This window comes from Indicator indicator, chromosome 4 (genome assembly GCF_027791375.1).
Source record: "Indicator indicator isolate 239-I01 chromosome 4, UM_Iind_1.1, whole genome shotgun sequence".
NCBI classification, from domain to species: Eukaryota; Metazoa; Chordata; class Aves; order Piciformes; family Indicatoridae; genus Indicator; species Indicator indicator.
In genome coordinates, this window is record NC_072013.1 from 25120795 (window position 1) to 25144865 (window position 24071).

A 24071-nucleotide genomic window follows, 5' to 3' on the forward strand; every position below is an offset into this window, starting at 1 on the left:
TCTACCTTCCCCTTTTTCCATCAAGACCAGACTGTTTCAGTTGGCACAAAATATACCAGTAGGTTGGCATGTTTTAATCTTTCCCTTCCAACAGTGCTTTCCTGAGTCTCTTGCTGGGTGACTGGGTTTTTTAAATTTATTTATTGTTGGGTTTTGTTGTGTTGTGTTTTTTTTTTTCCCTTTCACCCACTCATAATTAGAGGGAATAGCTGCACAGCTCTGCCTGCTTTGTGGATTTCCTCTTCCTGTTGTTCTCTATGTCAGCAGTTCTTGAGTGGTGGTCATGGACATTCAATTTACTTGTCTTTTCCATGTTGTATAGTTCTGACAAACGATTGTAGCACGGAACTTAAAACTTATCAGTTATCAAAATTTAATTTAAAAACACTTACTTTATATAGCCTGGGAAGTCATAGAGCCATTGGTCTTCTAACATGTTAGAAACTGCATGCCCTAATCTCTCCTTGTTTCTTTGATCCACTTTCAGCTCCTTATCTCATACTCAGCCTGTATGAAGGCAGGAGAGAACCTTTTTCTGTAAAGGAGATTGGAGTTCATAGATTTTTTTTTTTTCCATGGTCTTCATGGATGCCTGTCCCCAGATATTCCCAGAGCTTTCTAATGTTGACAAGTTCACCTGGTCTGTCAGGCTGGAATTAGCTCCCTGGGAGGTCTGACAGTCTGATTTTGCATTGGCTGCAGGAATAACTTGAAGGCTTTTTCCTTCTCGAAGACCAGATGTAGAAAGCTCAACAGACTCTATTCACTTGAGACCTCAAGTCCTGTGTGGCCACACTGTGCTATTGCCGTACCTACTGCATGTTCCTCTAGAGCTTTGTAGTTGTTGCTTTATCTCAGGAATATATAAGCCTTTCAGTGGCAAACCCTGAAAGACTTAAAGCAAAAACAAGCCCAACAGCAAATCAAACAAATAACCTCACAGTTGAATACAGGTGGCTCTGGTCCAATGTGAGAAAATGCTAAAGCATTAGATACCATTAGATGTTCCTGCAAATCAGACACCTACTTTTTTTTTGCCGCACCCATCTACCGCCTGAGGAATTTCACATGAGCTTGTTGTTTGGATTCCTCAGCATTGCCACTCCTGTATTAGACTCCTACTATGACTCTTAAGCTCTTTAAAACTGCACACCCATTTTGATAGAGGGAATTGTAAAAGGAAACTGCACCATAACCATTTTCAGTTTCTCTTTTCATTTCTACCATTGGAATGAGAGCAAGAGTTGACTTAGAACTCATAAATGTGTGTTTATGATCTGCTGTGTACTCACACTGCATTTCAGACTGATAAGCACATAAAGGGGTATGGTAAAGATCAGACAGCCATATATGTGCATAATTAGATATGCACTAAAAAAGATTCCTGCTACAGAAATATTTAAGTTCTATTTATTAAACATCTGTGTGCTGAAAATTATTATCCTGAATCAGTATACAAAGTGGCAGAGAGGGAAAAGGGAAAACTGATCTTAATTGAGCAGTCAATGATTTAAATTGCTTAGTATTGTAACTTTCTCAATTTTACTGAATATTGCATCAGCCTAATCCCATTTTATGAGAATTAATATGTATTTAATTGGCATTTAACTGCAGTACAGTATCCACTCATCTTAAATATAGCTTTCTTCCATTTTTTTATGTCACATTTCTCATTGGCTTGCCTTTTAACCTAGCATGAAAATGTATATAATGATGACTGATTTCTCTTCTCTGTTTAATAATTTGTAAAGATGATGAGGAATTATGTCTCTTCATAAAAGCTTCTTAACATAGCACTGTCAGCTGGTGGACGAGCAACTTGATCTATGTCAATGATAGTTTTTTAATTTTTTTTTTTTACTTTAAGTGGCTGTTTCTTTGTTTGCGTAGATGTTAAAATGTAGAGTCCTCTTCTAAATAAGAAATAAACTACTGCATTTCCACTTCTTCCTTTGTAACTCTGCAACTTGTATGCAGTCTCATTCACTTTATGCATGAAGCTAAACAGACCACTGTTAATGTAGGCCAGTTGCTTGACATATCAAAATTAGTAGCATTCCTTTAATTTCTTAGAGTGCCCTCAAGGGATAATTCATTTTCAAAACAATAGAATAATATTTTTTTAATAATAGAAACTCTCCAAGCAGGAAAATGTCTTGAATAAAAATGGTGTATATTTTTTGCAGTAAAAACAATTCCATTTACTTGTAGAGCAGTGGTAAAAGGTTGAAAATGGGGAGCTGCTCATATAGTGCTGTGAGAACATCAGATTAGAGGCAGTAAAATTACCTCCCACATAAATACGAATTTAAATACTTGATATTTCGCAAGGTTACATTTACATTATTTCAGGAAATCTAAGGCAGAGTGAAAATCTAGCAACCACTGACTCTAGAAGTGCACTGAAGCCTGATTGTACACTATTTGAGCATAAAATTCCCACTGATAACCATGTAGAAAACCAAACAAGTGAAACTAAGCTGATCCTGCCATAACCATTCCAGTTGCTAGAGGAGCAAGTATTAAAAAGAATGAAGCCAGTCAAGTTTGGATACACGTTACACCTGCATTTCTTTAAAGAGGTGGTGGAAGGTGTGCACCCTAAGGCCCCAGTCCTGCAGACTCTTACATGTGTGTTAATTTCATGTATGATTCATCCCTTTTGAAGTTGATTCACTTAGTAAGTGTCTGCCAAGGCCTAGGATGATATGTACTGTATAGCACTTTGATTCCTGTGAATCCAGAGCCCTCACAAACTGGTAAAAGTTCAGATGTCTTTATCTGTAACTCAGACTGTGCTCAGAGCAGTGAATGTTGAAGACCACACTGAATAATTTTGCTTTTAGCCCATGAAAATATGGATTCAATATGTTGTGTTATCAGTAATGGAATCTAGCAAGGAGGAGACCCTAGAAACACTTTGTTTGGATTTTTCACTCAGAGAGCAGATGAATGACAATGGTGGTATCAAAAGGCTAACTGAAGTAACACATGCAAAATAGCATTGTTTCTTTAGCCTGTGTCTGACCAAAAGCCATAGTTTGGTAACAGAGTGAGCTAAGAAGAGGGAGACTCAGGAAGAGTTCACAGGTGACAATAGCGCCTCAAGTTTTTGCTTATCAGATGGGCCTAAACTGGACAAGCAGCTGTGCACCTCAGGCTAACATGATGGTATTGGCCTTCCTTCCTCACCTTAAACTTTCATTGCTCTGTTCTTGGTTTTGCGATGTCATCTTGGGACAGGAATAGCACTCCAGGTAGGTTTCCAAGGTCATGACATGAGTTGAACTTCAGATCAGCTAAACTGTGACCCTTCTGAGGCTTTTGTAAAGCCACAGGAGAGCAGCACTTAAAGGAACAACTTCTGAAGACAAATACCTCTCAAGTGCCTAAGACATAACAGTATCAGAAATTCACAGCCAACCTCTTGAAATATGAATAATGCTCTTTGTGGTAGGTACAAGACAGCAGAAGTGGTACTCTGGATAGGGCTTAAGTTTCTGCAGAATGTAGATATAATTTGGGTGCAAGTAGGAACAAGCTGTAGTGCAACTTAGGTCCCACATAGTTTTCATATTGAGTGATGGGAATGTGAGAAGTGGTCTTACAGTACCAAATTTAACACTTTGAAGTTACACATTATTTGTCCCTATTCTTCTACTCTGTTACCCTTCCCTTAACAAGCAGTGGTATACAACACTTAAAACACATCCTCTATACCAAGAAACATGATTTTTAATTAATCCCATTCATTGGGACATTGCACTTCTATTTAGAATATTGTAAGCATTTATTTTAAGCACTGTTAGTTTCATTGCTTAAAGGTTTATTTCAAACAGCTCCTTTCCTCATTTAAATTTGCTGTATTAAACGTGGGGTAAATGCCCCCAAAATCTGTCTGTGTGAAAGATTCTAAGGGTCCCACTCAGAGCAGTAACGGCTGTGTGTGCTAAGTGGGACATGAAGTGCTCTGAAGGGAATCTTACTACCAGAAAGGAGTAGACAGTTGCAGAAAGGGGAAAGCCTGACTGCTGGAGACAGGGACTTCAGAGAGGGAACAGACTGAGGGAAAATACTACTCAACATTACATGCTTTACTTCATTTTGTCTTTTACTGCTGTCTTATAGCATGGTTTTAATTTTAAAAAGCATTAGTTTAATGCTGTGACTTTGAGTATAAGGTGGGAAAAGATAAATACTCCAGGACAGCTGTTGGAGAGTAAGCAAACACTTGCCATATCCAGTCCTGATACCACATGTGAGCTGGAGCGACCCAAAACATTCTACTTTAATCTATTTTTAGGTCAAATTTCTTTTCAGCTAATTACTATCCTGCTTAAGATTGAACTAAAAATTTTATAGATGCAGAATTCATTCTTCCCCGCAGATTGAAAACCAGAAAGCTGTGCCATTATATGATGGTTCAAGGAGATGCTTGTGGATGACTAGCCATGTCATAAAGGACCCTCCTGAGAAAATATTTCAGATAACTGAACAAACTTGCATCATGTGCTGTTCCAGCAGAGCTTTGCCATGAAGCAATGAAATAATTTTGCGGGGTTTTGGCTGTCAACTGAAACAAAGTACAATTAAAAAAAAAAATCTGTCTGATTAGGTTTATTCTATGTTGGATAAAGCAAGGTGATTTCTATAGCATCTATATAGTTCTTTTCATTTGTAAATTAAGATCTTACACAAAACATACAAGCTTACATAGGCTCAATATAAGTAATAGTGAAATAACTTCTAAAATGGAAAAGCATATGGGTACCTCCAAGAAAATGCAAGTGGTTAAGCATAACAAGTATGTGAGCTTAATTTTTAGAAATAATTAGTTAATATAGATGAATTTTTAGGTAATGGGCTGGGAAAAGGTGTGTTTTCATGGGAGGTTCATAATGATTCTTGCCACAGTTTTGAAGCCCTAAAAGCCTGATTGGCTTCTACATTAACCTAAAGATTCAGCACTTATCTGCAAGATATTAGTTTTATTTGATTGATATGTATGAGCATTGTATTCTGTAAAATGCAAGAATGATGCTATAAATGTTCTCACTATTTGCATATATTTCAATCACTAGTTTCAAGTGTTGCATTAAGCTAGCACTAAGGTAAAGCCAAAAATTCTTTGAAGGGAATCACTGTCAGAGGCGAAGTTAATACTTTCATGAGCTTAGTATGTGAATAATTTTTTTGATGGAGAGGGCAGATCTTTTTATTACATTGGTCACCTTGGAGAAGATTCATTGGTTCTGTGATAGTGGTGAATGCTGACTGCTTATCTATATGCATAGTGTGGGATTTGGGGGGGGGGAGGGGAACAGATCAAAATATTTTCTGTTTTTGGTTTTGTTGTTTTTTTTCCCCCCTATTTCTTACATAAAGGCACATGCAGGTGATTAGTTTGTTACGAGAAACAGGAGCACACCTTTCAAGCCATGACTTGGAGAACATTGGAACAATACTCTGCAGGTAAATGTGATACAAGGTGAGGTGGCCCTAAGATTGGGATGGAGTGGGGTGATTTTTCAGAAGAGACTCTCAGAATGGAGATCAGCATGTAGACAACCTCAAAGAAACCGTTGGGTCCCTGACACAAGACATAGCTATTTCTCTGCTGGACTAATAATAAGGAAACAAGTGAAGTGATTAAATTAAGAATCAACAGCAGTAACTCAAGAGAGCTCCAAAGTAGAGAATATTGTCGGGATAACTGCACTGGAAGCAAATATGCCCCATTTTTTCCAAGCACTTTCACCGAAGAAGGATGAAGAGGAAGCTGTGCAAGGTATGATTTAATAGCATCTCTGAAACTAAAGCTGCACACAGTACGTCTTTTTTATTTTCTTGAAATCCACTTTTTGCCTATATGGGAATGGCTTCTACTCTGATTAGCATATAACAGTGTTCCTAAAAATAACTAAATCAAATAGACAAATAGGTTTAACCTCAAAACTTTTGAACAACTGTTCAACATTTCTACATACCCTTAAATATAATTCTCTGTTATAGTTATTTTTCCATACAGTTGCTTTTAATATATGCGGTGTTTTAATTATATGGTTATATATTATGAAAAGAAATAAACACTTGATTTTATTTTTTTTTCCAATAGTGGTCCCAAATTTAAATTACTCTGAAAATTGTAAGGGGTTTCATGTGTTTCCTAAAATTACTTACAATTTTTACTTCATTTGGGGTTTTTTTGGAAAGAAGAATAAACAGGAAAACCACCCCTGAGGTACTGACTTTTATATCAGGTCTTGACAGGAAACCATGAGACTCATAGAGAATAGCCGGTGCTGTATATTGTCTACAAAAATATAAGGTCAATGTAAAGCTAATGTGTGGTCTCTGTAGTGGCTGGAATCTGTCTTTTGAGTAGTTTTGGAATCAACAAATACTATCTGGAGTGTTCCGTTGTAACACCCTTAGAGGAGACTGAGTAATAACACTTCTACTATGAAGTTAAAATATGGCCTGCTCATGACACTTAGAATCATAGAATTCTTAGGGTTGGAAGGGACTTCAAGGATCATCCAGTTCCAACCCCCCCTGCCATGGGCAGGGACACCTCACTCTAGATCAGGTTGCCCAGAGCCACATCCTGCCTGGCCTTAAAAACCTCCAGGGATGAGGCTTCTACCACCTCCCTGGGCAACCTGTGCCAGTGTCTCACCACCCTCATGGTGAAAAACTTCTTCCTAACATCCAGTCTGAATCTACCCATTTCTATTTTTTTCCATTCTCCCTAGTCCTATCACTACCTGATATCCTAAAAAAAAAGTCCCTCCCCAGCTTTCTTGTAGGCCTCCTTCAGATACTGGCAGGCTACAATAAGGTCTCCTAAAGAGCCTTCTCTTCTCCAGACTGAATAGCCCCAACTCCCTCAGTCTGTCTCCATAGGAGAGGTGCTCCTGTGATCCTCCTCATGGCCCTTCAAGTGGTAGGATAGAACAAACCCCTTGCTTTACATAGTTTCCATCAGCCAAAAACACAAGAGGAGTGGCTTAGGGAAGGACACTCACTGCAAATAAATTGGCCTCTTACTTAACCCTGCTGCCTCATGTAGAACCAGTTTGGCTAGCTGACCTGGTACTACTATGTGTGTGTTGTTCCCTCCAAAAATAAATGTAAAAAAATTAAAAAGGCAAAAAGAGAACATGAGTCCTTTAAACAAAAAGTGGCTCTAATGCTGTTCGTTCTGTCATTTAAAAGAGGAATATTGACCCTTCATCTATAATTCATGCTCTCGTGTTGTTCCAAGATGATATTTTGTTAAACATATCTTAAACTTGCATTGATAGTAATAAGTTTAGTATAAAAACAATGTAGATCTTCCAAATCAAGGGCAGGAGTGCACTTGTGTCCAGAGGCTGAGTGAGGACTCAGCACAGAGTGACATACTCAGGGTGAGGGGCTAGGAGGCTCTCCCACCTTGGCACAGGTCAGGAGCCAGGGCTAAATGGCTCTTTGCTGGCTGGTGGCTGGAATAATGGCTGGGGGCACACCCACTGACAGCCATCACTGCATGACATGTACCAGGAGCACAGCCAGCCTGAGACAGCAGTCAGGCTTCAAGACAGCACCTAAGTGTCTGTGAATGGTGGCTCTTCCCTACCCTGCTCCTGCAGAGCTGAAGGGCCTTCTTTCCTCTTGCTATTTTAGAGGGCCTGAGTCTTTTGCATCAAAGTGGAGTTTTTCCACAGAGCATTATTCAGCTGTCTAAAAGTTATTAAATCTGAGGTACTGGTGTTTGTCCTCCTGCCAAAACGTCTCAGATACTTTTGGAGTATCCTCAGATGACCTGACTGATACACTCATTTTTCCAGCATGCTCAGGCTCACCTCTCTGTCCTACCTCTTACATCTGCCTTTTAAGCCTTCTGTTTGCAGGTACTAGCACCTTCATGACAGTCAGTGTGTTTCACATGTTCAGGCTGTTTAAAGAACACTGTTTACGACATCTTCACTCTGTCTAATTTGGGCTATTTTCCTACATGTATCTTGTAACATGCCTCAAGCTGCAATTTGTATCAGTCTAAATTTGTCACCAAAGCAATAAATGAACTTCTTGGGGTTTAGAAGGACAAAGCTACTTACTTTCTGAAAATCTCTGAGATCCTGCACTTAGCTAACAACTTTTTTGTCCCATACAATTGTCTCTGAATTTTTCCCCCCTTGCTACTTACTTCCTCAAACTGGCTTTCATAAAAGACTGTGAACAGGGATTTTTGTGTTTTAATACTGTCTCCTCATCTTCTGTTTAGACTCATGATTTTAGAATAGAATAGTTCAGTTGGAAGATTTTGGAGATAAAATAAATGTGCTCCTTTGGCATTGGTGATGTTTGAGAGGGAAAGAAATACCAGCCACAAATGAGGAACCGAGCACTGAACAGTATCAGCAGGAACTCTTGTGTAGAAAGTGGAGATACACATAGGTGAAGCCAAGATGCTGTAGTTATAAATTCTTCATGGCTTCCTTTGCTGATTTTTTGCCTTTCTTTAGGAAGTGAGAGATGTTAGTCTGCTTTTTTGAATCACTTTGTTGATGTTTGGTATCTGGTTCGTGGCTTTATTTTGAATTTAGATCTCAGTGTTGGTAATCTGTTAACAATGTCAGAATCTCTTCTCATGTTGCAGTAGTATTGTCATCTGTCTGCAAAACAAAACCATGATGAGATAAATTGGGACATGTAGACATTCTGAAGGCTTGTCAAGTTCTGGGGTTGGTAAACAGTTGCTTTGTGTGTGATTTTTAAAAGACAAATGCCTGTATAGAAGGCATTGAGATATTCTGTTCAAGTCTGTACTTCACAAAACTAAATAGTGGCACAAAGCCAAACCAGTTTTCTCTTTGATAGTCTTAGATTTCATAAAACGATATCATATAATATACATGGGTGAAGTGTTAGAAAACCAGCAACTCTGAGAACAAGGTGCCTTTTCAGTTTAACATAAACTTGAGGGGGAAGGCTGGAGAAGGAAGGATAAATATGCCTCTACAGGAATTAGGAATAAGATATCTTTCAAAGTCGTCTGTCACTATTGAGAGAGATGTGGAGATACTAGCTAAGAACAGCACTCCCAAATGTGTTCAAGATAGAATAAACCATTCCATGTGCTGGACTTTCAACTTGCTTTGTGTGCAGATTTTGATTTTTTTAATTATTATTTAAAAAAAAAGAGAAAGTATTTCTCTTCTGTCAAGCTGAATAATATGCCTAAAAAAATAATTTGTTTTCTAATAACTTTATATAGACAGCGTTAAAGGAGAATTGCTGAAAAGGCAGACCTTTGCATCCCTGGGAAAGATAAAATCCTAATACCTGAGGAGAAAGGAGGAAATCCCAAGGTGTCATTTCACTGCACTAGTTACTTCCCAGATCTAGAGCTTGATTGTCCTTTGTCCTTCTAAATTCTCTGAGACCTGAGCAGCTTTGCTTCAGTACCTTGACAATAATACAGCACCCCTTAAACAGCAGCTCCTGTGACTCAGTTTGCTTGATGCTATCATGACAGGAATCCCAAAATATTTTAGCTCTGTCACTATCATGGTTAATGTAGATTAGCCATGCTGAAACTGTGGAATAGATACTTTTTTTTTTTTTTTTGCTAAATGCAAGAGTGACGATAGGCAGTACTTCTGGGATTTGGTCAGATGCCGTAGTAAAATGTGTTAAGTAGTTCTTTGTCAACAAAGCAGGTTTTAAACATCCTGATAAGTTTAGATTGAAGATATTTTAATTCCATTTCATGATATAAAAGTAGTGGACTTACTGCTTAGAACATGCACTTGTAGTTGGAAGTGCTGGCAAAAATATCTTTGAGAAAAATTCAGAGCTAAGGTCCCTATAGAGTATTTTCAGAAGTTCTATGTATATATATTTGTCTATATGAAGTACACTTACAGTGTGTAAAGGAAATGCAGATGTGTTTGGTCTCACCACTCTCATGGTGAAGAACTTCCTCACATCCAGTCTGAATCTCCCCACTTCCAGCTTTATTCCATTCCCCCTAGTCCTATCACTACCTGATAGCCTAAAAAGTCCCTCCCCAGCTTTCTTGTAGGCCCCCTTCAGATACTGGAAGGCCACAATAAGGTCACCTCGGAGCCTTCTCTTCTCCAGACTGAACAGCCCCAACTCTTTCAGTCTGACTTATAGGAGAGGTGCTCCAGCCCTCTGATCATCCTCATGGCCCTTCTCTGGACACATTCCAGCATGTCCATATCCCTCTTGTAATAGCAGCTCCAGACTGGCTGCAGCACTCCAGGTGGGGTCTCACCAGAGCAGAGTAGAGGGGGAGGATCACCTCCCTTGACCTGCTGGCCACACTTCTCCTGATGCAGCCCAGGATCTGGTTGGCTTTCTGGGCTGCAAGTGCACACTGACAGCTCATGTTGAGCTTCTCGTCCACCAGCAGCCCCCAGTCCCTCTCCTCAGGGCTGCTTTCCAGACAGTCACTGCCCAGCCTGTATTGGTGCTTGGGATTGCCTCGACCCAGATGCAGGACCTTGCACTTGGTCTTGTTGAACCTCATGAGGTTGGCTTGTGCCCACCTCTCCAGCCTATCAAGGTCTCACTTGCTAGGTAGGCTTTTTGTTTGTTCGTTCCTTAATTCTGGAACCTTCCAGTGTCAAAGGCAAGAGACTTGTGTTTGTAAATAAAGATAAGTCTTGTGTTCCAGTAGTGGCTGCTAAGCAATTTCTTTCCTAATGCTTACATGTTTTCTTTGCTAATGCTTACGTTTTCCTTCAATTTCCTCAAGGATTTCCTCCTGAGCTTGCCTTCATCTGTTTCCTTGTTGATTGTGAGGGACCTTTTTTGTGATGGCAGTTTTCATTAATGATTTATTGATCCTTTTCTTCATGATGTCAGACTGAAGGACTATTAAACCTCATAGCACCCCACTGTTACTTCCCTGCCCCCCAAAGGCCCCAGCTATAGATCTCCTGCCCTGCCTCAGGGTCGGTGGCATTGCATGGAGGAGCACAGAGGTTGTTTGCTCTCCTTTTTTGTGCTTAGGCTTTGAGACTGCTGCAAGCAAACTCTTTCTCTTCAGACTTCTGCAATTAGAGTCCATTCCCCTGAAAATATTTTTTCAAGTACTTAAGGAGATTCAATCCACAGCAAAAGTGATTTTAGCCTAGTAGAGAAGTGAATGTTACAGCCCTGCTTTTAGGGATTTTTCCATAAGCTTACCTAACTGTCTGCCCGTTGCATCTTCCAGCCTTCTCCACTCTTCAGCAGGTCTGCCTGGCTTGGTTGTCATACCCAGGAGCCCATCACCATACCCCATCCCTGCTGCCAGCAGTGTACTTTCCCCTACACTGAGCAAAGTTTAAGGCAGCAAACTTTGAACTTAATAGGTCTGGGAAGGGTTCCCCCTCTTATTGAGATTCAACCTCACTTGATGATTATTGTCATGGTTCTGGTGAAACAATCTGTGAGCTCATGGCAAGCTCAGGTCTGAAGCATGACATATGTTGGTATCTTAAGAAACCTGAATATAGTCCTTCCAGCCTGCTGTCCACAACCTTGGTACAAATGGTCATGCTTTTGCTTGTGTACAGGTTGTTAGCCTTTCTTTTACCTAAATAGAAGTTAAAAATGAGCCTTAGGTGTTATGGATGAGACTACCAGCAGATGTGCAAATTTCCAGTCTGGTGTACATTCCTCTGAAAACTTTACCTAGCTTATTTGTATATGATTCATTTTGATCCTTTCTAAGGCTTGTTGTACATGGCAGATAGAGGTCATCTTTGAAAAGCTTTCTGTTTTGCTTGCTGCCCCTTTAAAATATTACAAATTATCTTAAAACTCAAAGAAATGTAGCTACATGACTGTCCAAATGATACCACATAAATATGCTGTCATAACTTCTCATAGCAAGCATAGTCATGAAAACTTGTGAAGGGAATTTCTTAGCTGTTTTAAGACAGACATGCTGATTGCTAGCACATCGTGTGCTCTCACTTACTCAGGTGCATCTTGATTTAGCCATTGCCCTCCCCCCAACTCATTTCATGAGATAAATATTGTGTTGTGAAATATGAAACTGCATGACTTTTTTTTACCCTTTGGTCATAGTCACACCCACTATATGAAACTAGCCTGTTGTAAGTACTTATAGCACAGCCCTATTAATTTAAGGAACTGATTCATCAAGCTGTGCTGCTTGCTCAGCTGTTCAAAGCTGTTGTAACAGTGTTCCTTTACTTACCTCTCTACTACCCTGACAGCCATGTTGAGCCTGCTCTGGTTCAATGTTTGCCTGCTGAGCTAATTGACAGGACTCAGAAGTACCAAAATATACTGAAAGATTCAGAACCGATATTAATTATTGTTTTTCCAGCCTCACAGCTAAAGGCGATGTGGATGGGCTGTATGCCTGGTACCTAGCTGGTGCAGACCTGGAGCAAACTGGTTACGATGGCAGGAAACCCCTACAAGTAGTAAGTGTGCACATGGATGTACTCCATATGGCATGCTAGCTGTGAGTAACAACACACACTGTTGGGCAGCATTAGTTTGGGAAGAGTAAATGCTGCTTTGGGGACTACAAACCAGATTAGAGTATTACAAACTCAAGTCTGGTGCTATTCCGAAGTAATATATTGTTGGAGATAGAATTTTCTCATCTGTGTCACAGGAATTAAAATTTAAATTGGATTTTAATTATTTTGTGGTAGCATGTTCTTGCTTCCCACAAGTAAATATTTGCATGTCCTGGTACACAGGATGGCAGGATTTATTCATGTTTCTACTTACAGGCAGAGGCTACAGGGCATAAGGAAGTTCTTGACTTCTTTAGACAAAAGCAGTAAAGAAGGTAAGATCTTGTTTTCAAGTGCCAGATTTCTGAAATGGATGGGTCAGCACATACAAGTATGAAGGGGGATTTTGTATGTAACCCCTAGTTCACCCTAAAGCATGTGGGTTCAGCTGCTGTCCCTGCTATAGTTTCTGACACAACTCTGAGGACTTTAGCCCCACTCTACAAAGAATGATTGGTGTTTATTCCTCCTCCTGCCTGAGCCTGGAAGTGCTTATTTATGGTGGCCACAGTGTGGTTCTGAACTTGGTTGGGAACCTAAAAGATACTAAAAGAAAGCCATTGAGGGCAGCAGTCTTGTTCCTTTGGCTCATTGCAACGACCTGTTCTTCAATGTTGTGTACATTAGATACACAATGCCTTTTATTGTGCATTTTGCCAGGCCTGGTTTTCAGGGTGCCATGCCCACAGTACAGGAGCCTGTCCTTCTCTGGTAGGGCTGCGAGGCAATAGCAACCATTCGGCTGCACAGTCTCCCACTCAGGAGGTGCTACTGGGGTACAGCACTTCCAGCTGTGTTCTCGCTCTGCCTTTTAAGGGAGCGCTCTATACCAGCCCACCTTCTGATGTGATGTAGTCAACCTCCATGGGAAATGTGGGGCAGATTTCTAATAGGCAGGAGTTAGTTACACTGCACACATGGACTGCAGAAGGATCCCTTTCAACTGAGAGCTCTGCCAAAGGTGAAGGATCCCTTTCAACTGAGAGCTCTGCCAAAGGTTTGCTGCACCTCAGGGCACAGAATAAGGCAGTACCATGGCTTCTGTCTTACTTAGATTTCAGATGTAGCTGCCTGGTTGTCGCTGACATGGACTCACAGCACAAATCTCTCTTGTGCTGCTAACACACAGGGTATGTTTCCCTAGAAGCGTGCATGAGGCAGGTGTGAGCCTTTTGTTCAAAGCATCAGATCTGATAAGCCTCTCCATAGGAAACTTGTCTGGGCGTTTGACCTCTGGTGCTGTGCTGTAACTGCAGACATTTAGAACGCTTCCCTTGCATTTCCCAGAACTCCTTTCTGATGCAATACGTTGTTGATTTAGGTATCTCTTCACCAATATATTGGCAAATCTTTGTCAAATTTAAATATTGGGATGAGATGGTCTCCTTTATTAAATAAAACTTAACACAAAATTTAATTAAAGGTTTTGCTGCATCCAGGGCTACCTTGCCACTTGTGAAGGAATTCGTGTATATGTAAGTGGGAAACAGCAGCTGGAAGAATAACATTTTTGAGTCGTTGTTTACTGGTTTAAATTAACATTAGGGAGGTTTTACTTTCCTGTAAAGTTTTGGAACTTTCTTTATTTGAGCTGAAGTAGAAAGATTAGATACAATCAGTCTCAAGCATTTAAATGAAAGTTTTCCAATGTCTGGGATGAAGGTGCTAAAAATACCTTCAGAATGATGTTGGAAAGTTATTTCCATTTTCAGTTAAATATGTCTGCAAAAGTTGCTTCATCCTCAATTCCTTCATGGATCATCTCTTAATTCCTTTGAACTGAGCCACCAGTAGTGTAGGCAGTCTGAAGGAAATCTCCAGTACCACATGAAAACTTGCTTGGGAAGCTACAAGTTTATCTCTTGGGAAGCTTTTCATACTGTCTAGTTCTAAACATCCATTTTCTGTTTCTCCAGAGGCTGCAGAAGATGGTCACTCCTCTTCAGAAATACCAGCTTTGAACATTAAGTGGTTATGGGAGGAAAAGAGAAAAGGAACAATGGTAGCTGCACCTGGAGCATACAGGAAAGTTAGAGCTTAGAAATATTCTTTATTTAAAATCACAATAAGTTCTTACTGATTCTCTAGAAATTATTTTCTGCTTTATATTTAGTAACGTTTTAAAAAATATTTTTTTAAATAAATGAGACTGTAATGTATTGCTTTTACTGTACAAGTTTGTTGGGTTTTTAGGAGGCCTTTCAAATCTTCTTATGTTAAATCAGTGAGGACAGTATTTCAGACATAACAAACAGAAATGCTGTGGTGAATTCATACCAAGAAAAAACAGTGGATTGTGCATTTCTGGGTTTCAAGTAATAAAATCTCTGAGGAACAATGTTGGTTTCACTTTGTCTGGTTTTTGCAATGGCTTGTATCACTCCAGTTGCAATTAGAGCAATTGTGAGTGTCAGTGCAAACAATTGAATCAGTCATGGGCATCTGCCTGCAGTTGTGTACTAATCTTCACCAATGTGTCACTATAAAACCTCACTTAAAATGAGTAGGAGGCAGATGCCATAAAGCATGTTTGTGGGACTGTCTAAGTGAATTGATTGTTTTGTTTCTAATAGCATCTTTCCCACATCCTGACCGGAATACAATCAAGATTGCTACATGCTGGACACATAATCCTTTGCACTGTAAATGTGATCTCAGTATTAACAGACTCCAAATTTAAACACTTTCATACTAAAGAAAAAAGCAGTATCTACCTTTACAGCTGTCTTCCCTAGAATATGTAAACATAAAGAATACTTCAGGCAAATGCATATATTGAAGATGACAACTTTTAATTTCACTTACAGCTTCTGCAATAAGGGATTTTCTATCTGCTTCATCTGAACAGTATCTTTGAAGTGCAGATAGTTTTGTGGTTTGTTGGTTTGTTTTCTTTTTTTTGGTTGATGTGTTTTGGTTTGGGGTTTTTTTTCTTGTTTTTTTCTTTTTCCTCTTCATACTCTTCAGCCTTCCCACAGCTATTCTTACCGTGGAGAAAAGTTGCATGGACTACGTGCTGAGCCTTCTAGTATTAAAAGATTCCCAAGGTACGTTGTGTATCACATCCCCCTAAAACAAGGTAACTAGGCATGTAGTCTGAGGAAATGCTGCATATGCTCTAGTTAAAAACAAAACAAAAACCATAAACATGTATGGTGTTTTTTTAAGGTGAAGGCAGTACACCTCATCACTCTTCAAAAATTTACAACTATGCTGTCTCATTATTAAATAATTCATATAGTAATAAACATACTTTGAATAAAATTAATACTTCAGTAAATGAGATCTAACATAAGGCAGGCTTCAAATTCATCACCTTTTTGCTGTCTTATCTGTAAATAACTAGAGGTCATGTATGTAACAAAGTAATGTTTGTGGAAAATCTTTACAATCAGGAGAAAAACCACGCACGGGTTCTTCTTCCTGCACTATTTAGACCTGCTATCTTAACTCTTGTCTACTAAATAGTCTAAAAGATGATGCATTGAACTAGAAAATCCCCAATAAACGTATCTGCAAGTAAATTTCTTGAGAGTAGAAACTTTTATTTTCTAATGATTCTCAGTTGCAATAATTTGTCCATAGCAGCATCCATTTCTGTACCAGAATGACTGACTACAGCATACACAATGTTTACTTATACTTTTCAATAAAGGTAATTTGATCTACAGAAAACTTACTAAACAATAATGTTCTTGTATTTCTAAAACACCCATCTAAAGTACAAAACATGCTTCTTTTTTCTTTCTTTTTTTTCCCCCCTATTTTCTTTTGAACAAAGGTATTCTGGTGTGAATTGCTGAAATAGGTCTTAACAGTAAAACTGAAGTAGGAGAGGGAAGAAAACAGACAACCATTTTCTTCCTGCATATATGAACCAGGTAAAGCTGCAAATGACAACACTTAGAAATGTGGTCCAGTTATAAAACTTTCAGTTAGAAGCTCATAAAGCTAAAATTAAACTATTTGGGTCACATTTTCAGTGAGAATAAAGCAGTATTAGCTTCTTTCTGTCAAACATTTACAGAAATGTGTATCCTGTTATTCTTGCAGAAGATACTATTCCTGCAACTTTATAAAAAAATTGCCATTTTGGCTTATAAATGGACCGGTATCTAACAAACGTGTTAGTGGCAAACATGTGAATGCAAACTTAACATCTGAAAAAGAACAGATCTCTTTTACATTAGACAAAATTTCGATGAAGAACTGTTAACAGTCTACAAGGATTAAGAGAAACTGCGTGTAGGGTGCTGGGATTAAAGAAGTGGTAAAAATCACCCAATCAAGGCCAAAGACTTTGGATCATGATTCAGTGTTGGGGGTGAGCTTCAAATAACACTTTTGAGATTGTGTTTGTCTTGTTAGTCTATTACACCCTTTGCTATTGACAGTGGATTTAATAATCGTAATCATACTCTCCGTGATAACTCCCAGGCTTATGATGAATCTATTTGTGTGTAGCAGCCTTTAATTTTTACATAGTTATTGATCAAAAGCAAAATCTTGTTATTAGTAAGGAATGAAAATTCTACCTATTTGTTTTGATTACTATAAGCAAATGAGTGTCCTTCATTAGTTAAAAGTATGCTAGACATTTCAGGGGTAGCTTAAATTTTTTAAACATCCTGTTTTTTCTTCTTCAGATCATCTCTGGAAAGATCAAATACATTCTGCTTTTAACAAGCAGGAAATTGTTAGATAAATGGTTTTTCAGATTAAGTAGCAGTACAGGGCCATTACTAATGAAAACATGCTCGTTCTGTTGCTGGGACAAGCTGCGAGTCCATGCTTGTAACAGCTTGCTCTGTAACAGCTTTAACTCCAGTCACCCATGATGTCCATGTACCCTTTCATATCTGTATCCAATTCTAGTTACATCTAGCACATACTGCAAGGACCATCTGCAGATCTGTGCTTGATACTCAATACATTTCAGAATAGCATGGTAGAAGATGGATAAAGTAATTTTTGTGGGTTTTTTGGTGCAGAAAACCTTGTGATATGTTGTAATATCAGTTTTTAATCCTGACATTCCGGTTTCTATTAGAAAACGGCAATGGCTCCCATTCTTTACAAACCTTCATTCTAATGATGGTGTTCGGGGGGTAGCTTTCCTTGCCCTAAAAAAATCACCAACAGATGAAGTGCTGTTTCAGGAAAGTGCATGGGCTCCTGAGACAGCCTGCTCATGTGTGAGTGTCAGAGAGGCTGCAGGTCAGCAACCATCCTGATGTACGCAGTTTCAGCAGTGACTATAGAACAGCATAAGCCATAGTCAATAACATGAGGCTCATAGATGCTGCACAAATGTTGGACTTGTTTCCAGTGTTGGATCTTTTAAGTTGCAGCGGTGTTCTGGGAATGAATGCTAGTGCTGGAGGCTCTGCCATGTCTCCAAAGAGGAGACGCAGTGAATGCCTCCTGTAAAGTCAAACATTACATCAATTCTACAGTTTTCTTCACTTGAAAGCCAACACCCAGCTTCCGCTTTGTTTCTTTTTCCTAATGGTCCAGCTAATACTGCCAAGGGATAGGGACTACTTGGCCTGTGTCAGCACTTCCCTAACACTGCAGAAAGCAAGAGATTTGCACAACTAACATGTCCAAGTTCCTGTCTGAGTTGAGTTACAGCTTTCCTTTCCTGAATGCAACCACTTTCTTTTTACTGACGTTTGAAAACATTAAGTTGTTGTTTGGAAATGCTCTTATAAAACTTTTTCTGAAGAAAGGGCATTCTTAATTATTCAAAAAATCAGCATGTGCTTGCTCTCTGATTGTATGGCATCTTCATAAGCTGTTAACATCTGTCAAGGCTGGCTGACCCACTGAGAGATTGACTGTGTCTGATCAGTACTTGCTGAATTACATCAGCTGTTCAGCAAGGCTGAAGTATCTGTTTGTTCTTCTTAAATTGCTAAATAACTCCAGTTCTGCATATCTTTAACTTAGAATTACTATATTGTAGCTTGTCTTATGCAAGGATTTTGGTGTTCAGCAATGAGCAATAATGAAATCTCTCATCTGGAACTAACCCCTTTTATTCTCCTTGAATCAGAGTTTCTTTATTTTCAGTTTTCTGAATGGAGCGATTTACAGGGATTCTTCCAAAAAGCTTGTGATTGATTTGGCAGATTCCTCAGTTTTTAAGGTGGGTTCAAGCAGGAAAATTGCTAAGGAGGTAGATGTATACCTTTCACACAAAAGCTAAAGTACACCTAGTCCCACCTAAACACAACATATTAATGGACGCATAGCATGATTAAATTCTGCCATAGATGTAATCTTCTTCTCTAGGTACCTCTGCTAATCCCTGCATAGGCCGTACCACAGCAGTGTAAGAATAAAATGCTTGTAATTTCTAGCATCACCATTTGTTAGATCACTGATACATACCTGAAGTAATTGTCTGATGGGTGAAAACAAGGAATTATAAAGAAGTGATCAAATGTGCACAGTATATGTCATCACAAGCATTGTTGATACATTTATGTCTCTTCCATGTAGACTCTATCAGCAGTATAATCATCTTCCTGACTAGTAAGACTAGTCTTTCCATGATTCTTTAACAATGTTTTATGACATTGTGGTGCTTGATTGCATAATTGTAACACCACTTTCATTTTAGTGACTCTTAGAAAAGTTACTAATGTAGAAAGCTTGTAAGATATGTAAAATACTCTCCTGAACCATACAAATGAATCTGTGAGACTCAAATGTTGCCACCTCAGATAGTCCATGAGTCAGAATGAAATCTGGTACTACCAGATTTATTATTCGTGCAAAGTGTCTTCCTGAAAATTACATTAGAAACTTCATTAGACACACATTTGTTTACCTGTGATCAGGTGAATGGGAAGAGGCAGAAGCCTGCATCTCAAAAACGCAGCTGAGACAAGTGTCCTGAACCATAGAAACAAAATGAAATGTCTAGCCTAAACCACACAAAATAGCACTACTTAATGCGGCTCTGTTTGGAAGAGTTGACACAAACCTCAGGGTGAAAGGATTTGGTTCTTGATGTCCAAATATATGTTAGTGCCTGTCCAAAACTGCTGCTGTAACAGGAGGACATAACACATGGGGACCAGGACTCCTCGGAGGCTCTGTTGGCAGGGAAGAGGCAGTGCCCCTTTCCCCCTCACTCAGCCCTGCCAAGACTCGCCTGTTCAGGCACGCTCAGCTGGGGCTTATCTTGCGCACTCCCACTGGCGTTTTGAGCTCCACACTGGCACCTCCCTTCCACCCCAGGATGTTGAACATCAGAGAGAAATGTCAGCCAAATCCATGGGAAGGTGCCAACCAACAACATCCTGCAGCTTTGCTCCACTGCCTCCTCCAGACACAGGCGCTGCCAGGCTTCAGCAGTGTGCGACCTGATGTGCAGCACGTTGCACAACAAGACAGGAAAAGGCCTAGAGATTGTTCTCTCTTGCGGCAGCATCAATAAATATCACAGTAAGTAACCACTGTCTCAAGCCATGGTACTCCTTCACACTTTTTTGGCTTTAAAATGGGACCAGAAGAATGGTGGCCAAGGGAGATATTACCTGGCCAGAACTGCCTGCTTAGTAGCATATGCAGCGTTTCTGAATAGAGATGAGCCCTGTTAATTACATGTTTATGTTCATAATAAATGTGTTTCTTCTGTAGTGCCACTGTTGTAAATACTATTAGGCTCTTGTGCTTAGTGTTCAACAGTCACAGACCCTGGTTTTAAGAGCCTATGAGTGAAATTAGATGAGCCTCCACACAGTGAAAGGTGATGAAAAAGGGGTAAGAAAATGGCAGGGATGTTTGTTTATGTCAGCGGGTTATTTCTACACCCCGATTTTGAATTAAAATTTAACATTAAATGATTAATTATTAGCATAGAAGGGGAATGACAGTCCTGAAAATTCTGTAACAATGGTCACATATAGCAAAGAAAATAATTTCAAGATAAAGACAAAAAAATCTTAACAGCAATCTTTTGCTGAGAGATAAGGAATAATCACAATTAGAACAGAGAGTTGTAAATTAATCCTATCATATGAAAGAACCTTCTGCACTGGGGAGATTCGCTGAAGGTGATCCTTGTGCATGAATAATTGTACTTGCATCTTTCAGAGTGTGTTACCTCCTTGCTGGTGATATTTTGCTGTGGATCTTTGTGACCAGGGCCCCGTAAAAGTGGGAATTCAAAGCACTGAATTTTTTCTATGGCACATCTGAATTTCTGATTCCCACTGAAGGGTCAATTTGGGGTGACATGATTCCTAGCACCATTGAGGGAAGATACCCATCAGAGACCTCTGCTGAATCCCATAAGAGCTCCAGGACTTCAGGACAAATGTGACTGTGCGTTATCCCTGCTGACTGATGAGAGTGTGATGTGAAATAAATCAGTTTGTTTGTTTATTTGGACTGCTTTGACCGAGCTCTCTGCCCACAACTATGTCGCCATTCACCACTGTTGTTTGGGAAGTTCCACATTCAAGGACATAAAAACAGAAATACAAGATTTTGCTCAAAATTGCCATGCTGCTTCAGTGCAAAGTCACACTCTGATTCTATTTTCGATAGCTTGAACCAACAAATATTTAGGAAATCTCAATACATGGTCAAACCATTAGTAATTACTTCTTTTCTGATGGCTTTACAGGGCAGGACATGTAATTCTGCTCACCCTGAAAAACCAGCTGGATGGTGAACGTGAAAAATAAAGTTGCTACGTGGTTTGTGATGGCTATCACAATTAGGCATTGCAATCAATTACAAAGCTATTAAAGTACACTTTGTGCAGCTAATCTTAAATATGGATTGCTTGGCTGACATGTTCAGAAAAAGCTAGTGATTTCAAGTGTCACCTTCCAGGGTCTCACCTGAACCTGAACAGTAAAATAAAAGATGGCTGGCATGTAACCATGAGACCAAGTTTTCCTGAAATTTGGCAAAAATACTATGGATTGTTTATCCAGAGTTGATGAGAAAACAGAACTCAGTAGATTCCATTCAGATATGCACATCTCCAACTCTCATCTCAGCAGCACTGCTGTGGCTCCTAAGCTTCCAGTGGAAAGTCAAGGCAAAGTATGAGCTGCCCGGGCCTGCAGAAGTGCCTCCTCATTGTTTGCAATTTGCTTCTGCTAGCACTTTTTTAGGGCTCTTGTGGCTGCAGTCGAAGCTTCCCATTAATATTGAGCTCTCAGTGCAGAGGCTGATGGATTTCCTAGAAAATGTCTGCTTGACAGCTTGTGCACTATTTCTGCAGCACAAGGAGTGGTTTTGACACTTTCTTTCCCTATCCCCCCCCGCCAACTGCTGATGCACAGGTAATTGTACCCACTGATCCAGCATCAGTGTGCAAAGCCCTGGGAGCTCCTTATTCTACACTGGTTATTAAAAGAATGGAAACGTCTAACAATTAAATCTAAAATATGAAGTAGAAAATAGGCAATTTATGCTGTTAATTATCACAGCATCAGAATGCCTTGGTTGGAAAGGACCTTTAAAGCTCATCTAGTCCAATTCCCCTGCAGTGAGCAGGAACATCTTGAACTAGGTAAGGTTGCTCATAGCTCTATCCAACATGACCTTGAATGTTGCCAGGAATGGGGCTTCTACTACCTCTCCAAGCAACCTGTGCCAGTGTTTCACCATGTTCATTGTAAAAAATTCCTTCTTATATCTAGTTTAGTTTAAAACCATCACCCCTTGTCATATTGCAACAGGCTCTGCTAAAAAGGCTGAGGCTTCCTTTGAGTACTCCAAAGTTTGCAATAAGGTCTCACTGGAGCCTCCTCCAGGCTGGACAGCCCCAACTCTCTCAGTGTTTCTTCATAAGAAGTCCTCTGATCACTTTTGTGGTCTCCTCTGGCCCTGCTCCATGAGGTCCATGTCTTTCTCATAGAGTGGGATAAAGCAGCAGAATCACCTCATTTGTCCTGTTGGCTGCACTTCTTTTGCTGCAGCCCAGGATACTGTTAGCCTCCTGGGTTGCAAGTGCACATTGTTGGCTCCTGTCCAGCTTTTCATCCTTCAGCACCTCCAAGTCCTTCCCCACGGGGCTGCTCTCAATCACATCACCCCCCCCCCCCCCCCAAGCCTGTACTGATGCTGAGGATTGCCCAAACTGAGGTCCAGGACCTGCTAGCTGTTGTGCTAGAGGCAAAGCTCGGCTTGAGAAAAGTCTCACTAAAATGAAAAGAGTACATTAATTTGTATAATGTAATTTACAGAGTTAACTCCTGGAATGAAAGAGATGTTAAATCAGGACAAGGAAAATAGCGAAGTGTGGTATTACACACTAAATTGGTATGTAAACTTTGTAGTGCTCAGGGACAATGAACTGTCTGTTTAGACAGGGAACATGAGATACAAACTCCTCTCCTCCTAAACTGATAATTTGGATTTAATAAAAATTTTGTGCATACAGGGGTGGTATTGTCCAATAACATGTGAAATCTTAGCTTTGTAGGAAGACATTAATCATATTTTAATTTCTAACATGTCTTTATTAATTTAACTACTTCATGGAAAATGCCCAATATTTCTAAAAGTTCTCTGCTGGAAAAACATCCCACCCCATCCCATTTCTCTATAAATCACTTGATGTTACTTAGGCAATAATCTCAAAAGGCTTCCTATTTATGAGGAAGCATTAGGCCATCTCTCCAGGTGTTTATTACTCCAAGACAAGTTACTATCAAGCTATTATTATTATTGCATGTGACACATAGTGGGCTGCTATATTGACAAATGAGTTTGAACCAACTAAAGTAAACAAGAAGTTGCCCCATCAGTGTTTGCTATGAACATATGGAATGCCGATTGCCCAGAGTGGGAGAAAATCCACTTGCACAGGGTTTTTTTCTGTTTACCAGGCTCAAGAATATGACAGGAACTTTAAAGGGCATGTCAGACTCTGGGTCTTAAACTTCCAACCTAATTTTAGGTGAGCAATAATGAGCAAAAATGGCAAGTCGTTAGGGAAACGATGAGGAAAGTAAAAACGATAAGGAAAGAAATTATAAGCTTCATGTCTGGGCTTAGTTTGTGTGCTGGACTCATTTTAAGTTAAGAATTGTCAGATAAAACATGTTGTAGTATAAGTAATAGTACTTTGGGTTGCCCTTCCATGACATTACCTGTGGAATAAGGTATTGGCAGTAAAGTATTGGGAACCTTTGCCAAATGAGCGTGGGGATATTGATGGATAATAATGATAACAACTCCCGGTCATTTTTCATGTATTTTTTCCAAAGCAGAACTTCCTTGAAATATAATCTTCCTCTTGCTGCCACAGCATTCATGATCTTCCATATTCTGCCATGCAAACATCACATCCTTTTATGTCCTCCCACAAACTTACCCTTCATCTTCACTTCCTCCCTGGCCAGCTCTTTGTCTCTTAAAATCACCCCTGGCATTAGGTCTCCTTTTGTGCTACCCTCTTTAACACTATCAGGTGATTGGTATTTGTTTCCCTTTTCCATGTTAATTCTGCCTGCTGTACACAGTGCTTGAGAC

At 39.6% G+C, this 24071-nt stretch overlaps 1 protein-coding gene across 1 annotated transcript in view; it reads left to right on the top strand.

Moving 5' to 3' along the window:
- Nucleotides 1-14502, top strand: part of ASPG (asparaginase) — a 46017-nt gene extending 31515 nt beyond the window's left edge. Inside the window, exons 13-16 of the mRNA XM_054400667.1 lie at nucleotides 5386-5472; nucleotides 12359-12458; nucleotides 12777-12835; nucleotides 14477-14502. Of these exons, the coding sequence (XP_054256642.1) occupies nucleotides 5386-5472; nucleotides 12359-12458; nucleotides 12777-12830 (241 nt within the window). The 3' untranslated portion in view covers nucleotides 12831-12835; nucleotides 14477-14502. The remainder of the gene's footprint in view (nucleotides 1-5385; nucleotides 5473-12358; nucleotides 12459-12776; nucleotides 12836-14476) is intronic.
- Nucleotides 14503-24071: the final 9569 nt, after the last annotated feature.